The sequence below is a fragment of the Lissotriton vulgaris genome, unplaced genomic scaffold (genome assembly GCF_964263255.1).
Source record: "Lissotriton vulgaris unplaced genomic scaffold, aLisVul1.2 SCAFFOLD_428, whole genome shotgun sequence".
NCBI lineage: Eukaryota > Metazoa > Chordata > Amphibia > Caudata > Salamandridae > Lissotriton > Lissotriton vulgaris.
This window is the reverse complement of record NW_028254502.1, coordinates 849,759-860,972: the sequence shown is the minus strand read 5'-3', so window position 1 is coordinate 860,972 and position 11,214 is coordinate 849,759. Positions and strand designations below refer to the sequence as shown.

Below are 11,214 nucleotides of genomic sequence, written 5' to 3'. Positions count from 1 at the left end.
TCCATGTAAACGTCCATACCATTCAAAATACACATACGGCCACATGCATCAACCTATTTAGGAAGTGCAAACGGTGCGAATCGGTAAAATCGGCCGTTGGCGATTCCTAAATAGGTTTTTGGGATGCATCATGCATTTTTGTGAAAATTGCTATTTTTAGCGATTTCCAAAAATGCGATTGCTTTTAAGGAATCGCAAATTTACGATTCCTTAAAAGCAATGCATGATTGTGTTTCAAATTGCGAATTCGCAATTAGGGGGTGCAAATTACCACGAGGGTGAACCTCGTGGTAATTTGCAAAAATGTTTTAAAATGCTAAAAATTGCATTTTAAAACACTGTCATGTTACAGACACACGTCCTTAGGACATGTGTGTGTGAAACATGCACTTCAAAATAAATTTCAGGGGTGCAGGGGGGGGTCCTTTGGACCCCCCCTGCACCCATGGAATGCATTAACATTTTGCGAATCGCTAATTGAAATTCGCAAAATGCCAATGCCTTCCAATTGAGGCCCATAGGAATCAATGGGAATTGTGAAATCGCAAATTAGAATTCGCATAATATTTGCGATTCAGTAAAAATTGCGATTTTTGTTGTTGAATATCTTTATTCGGTAAAAAGTTGTTCACCATAAAAGAGTACATATACACAATAAAAGTACATTTCCCCCCTAAAAAACAGTGATAAAATATAACAGTATAATTAATATAGACCTAGGACGAAGCATCCTCGACAGTTCACTAAGATAAGTAGGAGAGTCATCAATTACATACAGTCATCAATCGGTAGCCTAGAATGCAGCTTCAATATCCTTGAGCGCGTCAGCCATGCACTACTCAAAAATATTTCCACCCCGCATATCATGGCAGTGGATGTTGAGTCAGTAGAGAGTACACGTAAGGCCAAACTGTGGCACCTCAACCCCAACTCCCTGCATACAGGTTTCAGCCAGATCTTCCGAGCCACTTTGTAGGCGGGGCAGGCGAAAAATAGGTGGGCCACAGACTCCTTAGGGACTGCGCAACCAGGGCACGAACGCGAAGGGACACCAGAGTTGGACCACCTCGCGGTGAATTCATGCACCGGGAGGGTCCCGTACCTTAGTTTTAAATATAACGCTCTGTCTAGAGGTTTGGTTATCAGATCAAAAAAGGGTTCCAGCTTTCTAGCCCATTTGAACTCTAAAAACCGATCGGTGAGTGAACCCCCAACCATACCGCGTATTGCCTCGCCCTGTACCCAATCCCAGTATAGCTTCTTGATCACTAGTTTGGGCGGCGGCATTTGTGTCTCCCATGCATCTCTCAGTCCCAGTTGGAAAACCAGGTGTCTCACATTGTTCAGCCATCCAATCTTATTGCCTGTATCAAGCAATAAAAGGTCATCCAACCCTTCAGCATATTTAACAAGCTCCTTAGTCCTTCTTAAGCGGACCCAGAAGAGCAATGGGCGCAGCCTCTCTAGGCCCTAAGGGCTCGTCTACCCAAGTCTAGTCGCAAGGGGATCAGCGGGGTAGAGGCGGGGAGAGCCACCACCTCCCTCAAAAACTTATTTTCCGCTAAGGAAAGTTCCAAAATGTTTTCGAACCCCCAAAGCTCAGAGCCATATAATGCAGCCGGGAGTATCTGACCCTCATAAATGGCCATGGCCGGGGACACAGGTTTACTTGTTGACTCTCGAAACTCCCTCAGAGTCACCCCAGATATTCTTTTGTGACCAAGTAACATTTTAGCCAGATGGTCCTTCCAATTCATTCGACTATTTATCCGCACCCCTAAATAGTCGAATGAATCGACCATCTCCAGGGGGGCCCCATTAAGCGAAAAGTTGTTTTTAAATCTTTTGGAGGGTGAGAAGGCCATCAGCTTGGTTTTCGCGGTGTTGATGGTTAAGCCTCTATTTATGCAGAAGGAGCTGAATCGATTCAAAAGGTTTTGCAGACCCACTGGGGATTTGGAGATCAGTATAGTGTCGTCGGCGAAGAGTAGAGTGGGGATTCTTTCCCCCGCCAGGGATGGGGCATCCGACTCTTCCCCTCTCAGATGATCCACCACTCCATTCACAAACAAGGAGAAAAGAGTCGGAGCCATAACACAGCCCTGGCGTACTCCACTCCTCACAGGGACCCTATCAGTTAACTGTCCCTGGGTACCCCATCTGATCCTCGCGTAGTTCCCCTCGTGGAGCTTTACAATTAAACTCAAGAGTCTACCGGGGAAGCCCATCCCACCTAGAATCTCCCACAATTTAGCCCGAGGGACCAGGTCAAAAGCTGTTTTAAGATCTATGAAGGCCATATATAGACTGCCCTTTTTGATGGTAACTGTCTTCCAATAGATAACAAAAAACCGAAAGACCTGGTCCATCGTGCCTACCTTTCGGCGGAATCCAGCTTGGAAGTGGGAGAGGATGCTAGCCTCCTCCATCCAGTCGCCAACCCTTGAGATAATTACCCTGACAACAACTTTCTGGATTACATCTATCAAACTGATAGGTCTGTAATTGGCAGGGTCATCTCTTGCCCCCTTCTTAAACACAGTTACCACCTCAGCCCCTTTCCAATAATCAGGTACAGGGTGGCCCCTTACAATCAGATTCATTATTGTGGCAATTAGATTGGCCCAGGCCAAAGGTTCCGCAATAAAGAGGTCCCCAGGGATCCCGTCCGGACCGGCCGCCTTCTTGGGGGTTAGGTGTCTAATAGCCACTGCTACTTCAGAGGCCGTAAATGGAAGCTCGTCCTCCCCTCTAGGTTCCCCACCCCCACAGCTGGCTACCTCGAGGCTATTTATGTCCTCAGTTCCGCCATATAAAGCTGAGAAGTGATTAAACCATTGCTGGCGAGTTATATGAGCGGCTAGTGGTTGCGATCTCCCTTGTCTAGCTCTATTGATTAAGTCCCAAAAAAGATTCGGGTTCCTCATGCTCACATCATCTGTTAGGTCCTGCCAATGCTGTTCCTCCCATTCGCGTTTAGCCAGCGCTAATACTTTCAAATAATCCTCTCTAGCCGCTCTAACTAGTAAAGGATCCCTTGAAAGTAGGGCTTCTGTCAGGTTTTTCCTTTTCCCCTTGCACTGGACTGAATACCAAGGGTTGCTTGAAATGGGGGTGTGATGTTCTTTCTACGGCTTTTCCCTTTGGAGATAAAAAAGTGACTTACTTGCTCAATTGTGGCTTTATAGACTGTATCAAGGGTAGTGGGAGGGTTCTGGCTACTCCCGTATTCCCGATCCCAAACATCCAGATCCAAATACAGGCCCACCACAAGGGATTTAATGGTCCCTAGTTGGTCCTCCTTCAAGTTTGCCTTATCCCATTTCAGTCTACGATTATTGTTATATGGGATAATCTCTTTAGTTAGCTTCGTAGGGGCACTCACCCTCCTATCTTTAAAGTTACCCCACTTAAACTTGCTGCACAAGGGGTTATGGTCACTATCCTGAGTAGGTATCACCTCCATATCAATTAGGTCAGTCCACATGCTAACATCCATTAGGATGTAATCGATTCTGGACGGCCCTATGAGCCTATTGAAGGTCAATGCACCTGCCCGGTCGGACATAGTTCTTCGTTTGTGATCCCTGGTAAGTGCATTAATTTGAATTGCCCTAGCAGACCATTTTCTAATGGGGGGTAAAGACAAGGTTGGGATGGACCATTTGGAATCTTCTTCTTCGATACCTAGGGGGTCATCTCCGAGGAGAGGTTCAAACGTACAATTGAAATCCCCCCCACAATAATTTTAGCTGCAGGAGGACAATTGACTAAAGCTGAATCTAGACTTACTATAGTTGCTGAAGTGGTATCCCCTGGGGCCCCTCGGGCATACACATTGAATAGTTCAAGCCTACATCCCTCAATGTGACCCCTAGATGAGAGATGTAGTATATCACTACACTCCGAATCGTGGTGGATCACATCCCAGTCCAAATCAATTTTTATCCAGACCGAGAGGCCTCCCGCCGGTCTGCCCTTCCCTCTGCTTACTGCGGAGCGGGGGCCGCGAGCCGTCTAAGTACTGCAGGCGTGCTGGAGGCGGAGCGGGGGGGCGGGAAGAGTCGCAGGTGTGCTGATGACCAGAGCGCTAGTCCTGCTGGGACTCGCAGTCCCGCCCTGACGACCCGGCAGCTTCTCCTCTTTGGTCAGGGAATCCAGGCAGCAAACGGAAAAGGTCAGTTCAGGGGATCCAGGGCCAGCAACAAGGATCGCTCCTTACAATCCAGGGAACAAGGCAAAGGTCCTGATAGCCCCGCGTCACCAACACCAGAGTGACTCACAGTTGCACTCCCAAGGCTGCGAGCAAATATTATGCGATTTAAATCATGCATCCCATTTTGCGATTCCTTATTTGCGATTCCCTAAAAATCGCAAATAAGGAATCGCAAAACCTTACTTTGATGCATGTGGCCGATACTGATGTCTTTACAAGTTCAAAGGTTCCCCAGTTTGCAAACATGGCCAACTTTTTAGTGGTCTGATTCGCATGTGTGAGACACTTTATTTGGCGCCTAGGACTATTTTCTGCCGCAGTCCGACCCTGTCGCCAGGGGTGTCACATAAAGGGCCACAGCCCCACCTGAGTGATAAGCGAGGGCCGGGTAAAACACGACAATTATACTGTTTTTGCACACATACCCTAGGGTCTGCGGGTTCGAAGCGTGTGGGACAGCAGCCTTACCGTCACCATTGTTGGTTGGGATTTACCGATTACTAATGAGTGTAAAGATAAATGGGCCAGGCAGGGCGGGGGCGGCCGGAGCTCCAGCTGCGAATCGTGGAGAAAGGCAATGTTGTGCTTTAAACCCACTGAGTTATCATAGTTCTCCTTCGGTTACGTTCATGGGTGTTTATAAAGCAATATTCTGGCTCCCAACCGCCCAGCGCTCCTGTTCCCGCCACAATCTCTCTCCGGTCCCGCTAGTGTCTGGGCTTGGCCCTGGCCCCTCCGGCCTTTCCTTTGCTAATGCCCCGGGGCTGCGATATGAGTTTTGACCCTCCAATCGCTCTTCTGTTTTCATCTCTTTTACGCTCCGTGCTATCTGCCTTTAGAGTGTTTGTTTCAGTTAAATTGTTCCCATCCCATCTCTATACAAACAAAGAATTGAGACACACCTGGACTTTCAATTGCAGAAATGCACTTTACATCCATGCACTTAGGGGCAGATTTACAAGCCCCTTGCGCCACTTTTGCGGCACATTCCCCATGTGAAATTTGACGCAAAAGAGGCGCAAGGGCTTGTAAATCTGCCCCTTATTACGTAGCCTTTGACTTTCTGTGTTCTTTTAGGAGTATATCATATACTCGGAAATGGACCCAGATTTTTTTTTGTTCTATTAAAAGTTTATATGTTGAATCGATAACATTCAAGTGTAGGTATGCGCAGACGGTGATTACAAACCACCTTACATTGGAAAAGTGGTGTATGTTACTGTTTGGTTTGATTAAGAGTTACTGAGGCGTTACAGGCGTTCACTAATTACCGGAAGAGGAAGTGACGTCACGAAAACCACAACTCTGGTCCGTTTAACGGTCGTATTTCTATACTTCAAAATGTTGGTTCCTAGTTTAGCAACGCGAACTCCCCACTCTCTCCATACTTAAACATATATAGCTTCACTCCTTACTGTTACTAAAATTGTAGATGCATTTATTTATTCATCATTTTTTCACTTCTCTTTAAATCGAAGTTTTGAGCGTTAGTCGATTGGTAAAGCAGTGTTAAGTGAGGGATTTCTAAATTTCGATTACATGTTTAGTGTTTCATATATATCAGTATTCATATTAAAGGGGAATTATAGAGCAGTAGACCTAGCTCAGAAATAAATGTCTTACGTGTCCCATGCAGAGTCGCTGGATGAGGTAGGCTCGCCTGGTGATGGGACTCATCGGGGTTATTTGAGATGCGGGGCGGGAGCGCGGCCCATCTTCTTGAAGTACATCTGAAGGGCGATGGAAAACATCTATAGAACCCGTGTTTGCAAGGGAGGGGCAAAATGAGCCATTTCTCCACATATCATCTTATAATATATAGTTGAATGTACACCTCTCCTTCCTAAAACACCGTCAATTGTAGAACTAAGGGAGTATATTAGTGGGGCTGATCTTATTTCAAATACTATTTGACCCAAATTACTGTAATTAGGGAGAGAATTGTATTCAGTGTGTGTCTCTGCGGTGATACGGGGCGATAGAACCGACATCTCCCCACAGCACATCGTCTTCTTATCCGTGGCAAAGTACAGGTTGGTGGTGTACTGAGGAATTTCTGAACATAAAAACTACAACTAATACCGATACAATACTATAGATGTATTTAATTACAAAGGCGCCCTAATATATAAGTTGCGTTTTCATCGTATACGCCCACCCCAGTTCCCGTTTGTTCCCGCCGGGCCCTCGTCTCTTTGTTATGTAAATGAGTCCAGTACCTGTGCCCAGGATGGACAAGGCCACGCCCCCAGCCGGGGTACAAAACCCCCTGTCTGGGGGCAAAGCCCTCGCCTTCCCTCGTGCTGCGGCCTCTGTTGCTGGAGTTTGAACTGAAGACGAAGACCGGACCCAGGAATCCTTAAAAGAGAGCGGGAACCGCTCGGTCTTGACTACGGACGTCAGTGAGTCCCGTTCACACTCAGGTATGCAGCTTTTGAAAGTGCCGGTTATTCTGTCACCTACAGATTGTGGGCTGCAGTCTGTAGGTGAATCGAGGCCGGGCAGGGGGGGCATGGGCGCCGATGCAAGGACAACGCTCCCACTCCTTGTTCTGGCAGTGATGGGCACACCTAATTGGGATGAAGAAAGCCTCTCTTACCCCTGGGATCTAGAGCCACAACTCCTGTTGGCGACGGTTGCCCTGCCTCAAACTGCACCCCGAGTTTTAGACTAAAATGGGGCGATTTTGCAGCGCTTTGAATTTGAATGTTAGAAGAAGCATGGACTGAAATATTCGGTTTTAATTACTAATGTGCCCGTATGTTTGATTTGCGAACTTCCGTTTGTGAGGTCTCTCGCTGATGCTTTGATGCGATGGTATTCGGTTCACCGCCTTGTGGCCAAGATTTCGATGGCGGGGAGCTGGCGATATGGAACTAATTAAACTCCAGGGGCGACACCCAAAAACGAACAAAATAGAAGCTTGCGTTTTATTTATTCTCGGAACAAGGGGACGCCAATGTTGACCTGACCACATTAATTATGTAGGAAGTGACGTTACGCACACGCTTAGAATGGCGGTGTTTGGCTAACAAATGCGAGCAGCTTTGTGGGCTTTGTAACTGAAACGAATTTAAGCTAATCCGGAGTGGGGGTTTCAAATATGAGAGAATGCTTTTGTGTCACGCTTCTTGGAGTGGTTTCCGATGCCTGTCCTTTATCTCAGATGTTTTTTGTATATGCCTTGGTTTTTCGAGTAAATTCATCGGACGCGTCACAAGGCAGTTTTAGGCCCAAATGTTTGTTTGATGGTGACCTCCAGAAGAGGTGCAGCGTGTGATGCCTTCCAATGCGGCGTGCACACGATCTTGCCCTGAAATTAGACTTTTTTGTTGGTCTTTGATTGCACACGTTGAAGCTTATTTACAAGCCCCTTTCACTGCCAGTGGGTCAAGTTCTATAACGTTCAGGCAGCGCAGAGTGCCCACCCATGTCTACGAGGCCAAGCACTTTGCATGGCTTTCCATGGCCTCATATGTATGGTGTATGGCAATGCAGCGCAAGCTGCTGTGTTGCTTTACTATGCGTCAGGGGGGCGTTCCATGGGCGTTGCAGTGGGTTATTCCATACAACGCCCATAGGTTTTGACACATTTCCAGATTTACAAGTATCTGTAAACCAGGAAATGCGTAAAAATATTTTCAGTTCTCCTTGTTTTCCCCTCTTTCTGTGTAGCTGCATTCTGCAGCACACATAGAAAGAGGAAACACCCTCCATTGATTTTTTTTTCTGCAGGAAGGTTAAGCCAATTCTTTGTAAATGAAACCCTCTGTTCAGCTCCTACTAATGAATGCATGTGAATTATACTGCGGCAATGACACAAGGACGTGGACACACTCCTAATGTCTTATCACAGACATTAGGAGTGGCACCCTTCCAGTGAAACGCAGCACCCACCTGACAGCCTAGAGACAGACATTTCATTGTATCCCCCTCTTTTGTCCATGTTTTTAGCTTAAAAGGAAGAATACTAGAATATGAATCCACACGTGACCGAGACTGAACTGATCCTGGAAGGGCACGCATCCCAAATATCAAAGAACCTCGTGGAGGTAGAGCTGGAAGCTTATTTTGAGGTTCTGCAAGAGCTTGGCTCTGGCGCCTACGGATCTGTGCTGATGGCACAAAACAGGACAACCGGTGAGAAAGCAAGGCCTAAAAGTAGAATTAGAACTAGGGGCTAGGTACCTCGTTCAACTTTCTAAAATGATCTGTGTAGGAATCAGTAAACAAGTGAGACACATTGTCCACAAAGTAGAATACACTAGAGGTCATGTTCTTGTGCAACCTATGTTTTTTCCCCTCAAAACGTATTTGTATCGACCTGATACTGAACAGACATTGCTTTGTTTCCCAATTTTCCAATGCTTTATGATCGTCTTGCGTATAGTGTTTTCTGTGAAACAAATCTCTTGACCTGGTTGTTCTTCGACCATACCTCCATGTGTCATCTCTGCTCTCCACTGGGGGCCCTGTTGGTGCTACCACCTCTCTGTACTAATTGAAACAAAGTTATTACATTGCACAGGTTCACAACATCTCCAGAGTGAGGTTGAGGATGTCTTGTACATTTTGCAATGCATGTCCAACCAATGACTGCTTTTTCTCTACAGACCAGAAAGTGGCCCTGAAGCTTCTCAGTAAAGGCCGTACATCACAGAGGAGATTTTTGATGGAGTACTGCATAGCTTTCTGTCTCTCCTCGCACCCTAATATTATTGCCAGCTACGGAGTTGCTTTCCAGACCAAAGAGCACTATGTATTTGCCCAGGAACTGGCCCCTAGAGGTGACCTCTTCTCTTTAATTCAGGATCAGGTATGTACACACATGGGCCAGTCTAGTACAGCTGCTCCATGTTATATGGCAAATAATGCATTCATAGCGGAATTCGTGTAACTGTCTAATACTGCATGCAGATCTCTTTATGCATGGGTCATCTCAAGGGTTTATAATATGGTGCATTTCCTCATGCGAATCCTTACTAATCAATTTGCACCTATTCATATTTTTTTTTCTGCTTTTCAGGTTGGAATTCCAGAAAAGAAAGTAAAGCGCTGTGCGGTTCAGATATCTAGTGCTTTGGACTTCATGCGGAGTAAAGGACTTGTGCACCGTGACATCAAACCAGAGAATGTGCTACTCTATGATGAGGAATGTCACAGCATCAAAGTGACTGACTTTGGGTTAACTCGACTGAAGGGAACTGATGTATCTGCAAGGTCAGGAACGGTCCCATACATGTCCCCAGAAGTTTACAGACCCCACGCTGACTGCTTGGAGGTTGACTTCAGCCTGGATGTGTGGGCTTTTGGGATACTTCTCTTCTGTGTGTTGACTGGCACCTTTCCTTGGGAGACACCAAGATTTGAAGACATCAACTACAGCATCTTTGTGGACTGGGCGACTACAGGTGCAGACGGGGTTCCTTGCCGGTGGAAACGTTTCACTGTTGAAGCCCTCAATATGTTCCGTCAATTTCTGGCTCACAATCCTCTCCAGAGGAGCAATGCTGTGGAAGTCCTACACTTCATTGATTTTTCTTGGACAGTGGATCTCGGTCTAGCAGGTGGTTTAGAAGACACCAGCAATGTAGCAGAAGGCAGCAGCACTGAGCTCACCTCCAGTGACTCCGTGTCTTCTGGCGGCGATGGGCAGGCTGTGGAGACGAGCAGTGGATCTTCGAGCTCCTCTGATTCCGAAAGCATTGACACAGAAGAGAGCAACAAGAGCATCAGTTTGGGCTCCCTGAATTCGGACTCCAGTGAAAGCACATGTTCTTCTCCTGAGCTAGAAGTTTTTTTCACAGACTTCCAAATGAAGCCAGATCAATGGAGAGAACATAGCACAGACCAGACCATACTCACCGATTACTCATCTCTGTTCTTGGGAGCTGAGGTAGAGGTCTCGTGACATGGTGCCTGAGTGCGAATGAGATCGACAGGAATGTCCATTTCATGAACTGCAAAGAGAGACTGCCTGTCCATACTAAGAGAACAGCAGCTGTGGTGGCTCTCAGACATGGCTAGCGCTCCCCATGGGAGTGGAATAGCCTCAAGCATTGTTTGGAGGCCAAGGTAAGCTAATGTATCCACCTCTCATGATTTTATAGGTTCTTACTCAGAACTCTTATCCTGAGATTACAATTTCAAATGCTGCAGCCATGGGCTCAACCATTGATCACATATTGGTGCTTCTCAAACTCAGGTCTTATGCACTTTTACAAAGCAGCACAAATTCAAGCAATGCTTAATAGCTTAATCTTCTCCTACCATCCAAACAAAGACCGCTTACCCCAATAACATTTACCACTAACAGTGCCACAAAAAGTGATGTTTTTGCAGGGTAAGACCAAGTCATTGCCTGTACTCACCAATTCAATAGAAGCATCCATGTCACTATGCAAAACAGCTAAAGCAACTAAATATCATAGGCACTGCATACATGATCAAAATAAAAGTGAAAATTTATAGAGTAGGATTAAAACAACTAAGGTTGGCTTCCTTACAGAAGCAATGTGTTTTAAGCAATTAAACAATGGATACATGAAGTAAGGGGCTCCCTTTAACACCCATGTAAAGTGATGTAAGAACAGAGTGCTGGGTGAAAGAAGGGATTTCACAGAAAAACATGAAATACACAGTCCATAACAGAAGTGAACAAATTGCTGAACACAGCCGGTGAAGTTATACCATTCAGTTTCAATAAGAACCGATTGTGGAAATGAAATGGTAGGAATATTAAAACTGCAGCAAAAAAGGAGATTAAAAGACGAGAAACAGTGGTTAGGATTTTCATCCGCTTTATGTGCTCTGAAGACGTACAGTTCCTGATTTCAAACTTGGTAGCAACCTTATGGAAGGTTACAGATACAAGTAATAGGGCTTTTTTACATTGTTACTCTCAAGGGCATTTTCAACTTGTCTGACAATTACCCCGAGCTAACATGGCTATTTCTAATTAAGGGGCTCAAGCCTCGTATTTGAAAGCCATTTCAGCC

At 45.9% G+C, this 11,214-nt stretch overlaps 1 protein-coding gene across 1 annotated transcript; it reads left to right on the top strand.

Annotated features, from left to right (window-relative positions):
- The first annotated feature begins 8,193 nt into the window (after positions 1 to 8,193).
- On the top strand, positions 8,194 to 10,127 carry LOC147659520 (serine/threonine-protein kinase SBK1-like). Its single transcript, XM_086951679.1, has 3 exons — positions 8,194 to 8,356; positions 8,830 to 9,032; positions 9,243 to 10,127. Exons 1-3 carry the CDS (start codon positions 8,194 to 8,196, stop codon positions 10,125 to 10,127), a joined length of 1,251 nt encoding a protein of 416 aa, XP_086807805.1.
- The last annotated feature ends 1,087 nt before the right edge of the window (positions 10,128 to 11,214 follow it).

What these genes read in the sequence shown, in the direction of transcription:
- LOC147659520 (XM_086951679.1), top strand. Translation starts at nt 8,194, where the DNA reads ATGAATCCACACGTGACCGAGACTGAACTGATCCTGGAAGGGCACGCA. An exon ending in GGCACAAAACAGGACAACCG is followed by an intron (nt 8,357 to 8,829) that starts GTGAGAAAGCAA and finishes TTTTCTCTACAG; the next exon opens with ACCAGAAAGTGGCCCTGAAG. An exon ending in TCTCTTTAATTCAGGATCAG is followed by an intron (nt 9,033 to 9,242) that starts GTATGTACACAC and finishes TCTGCTTTTCAG; the next exon opens with GTTGGAATTCCAGAAAAGAA.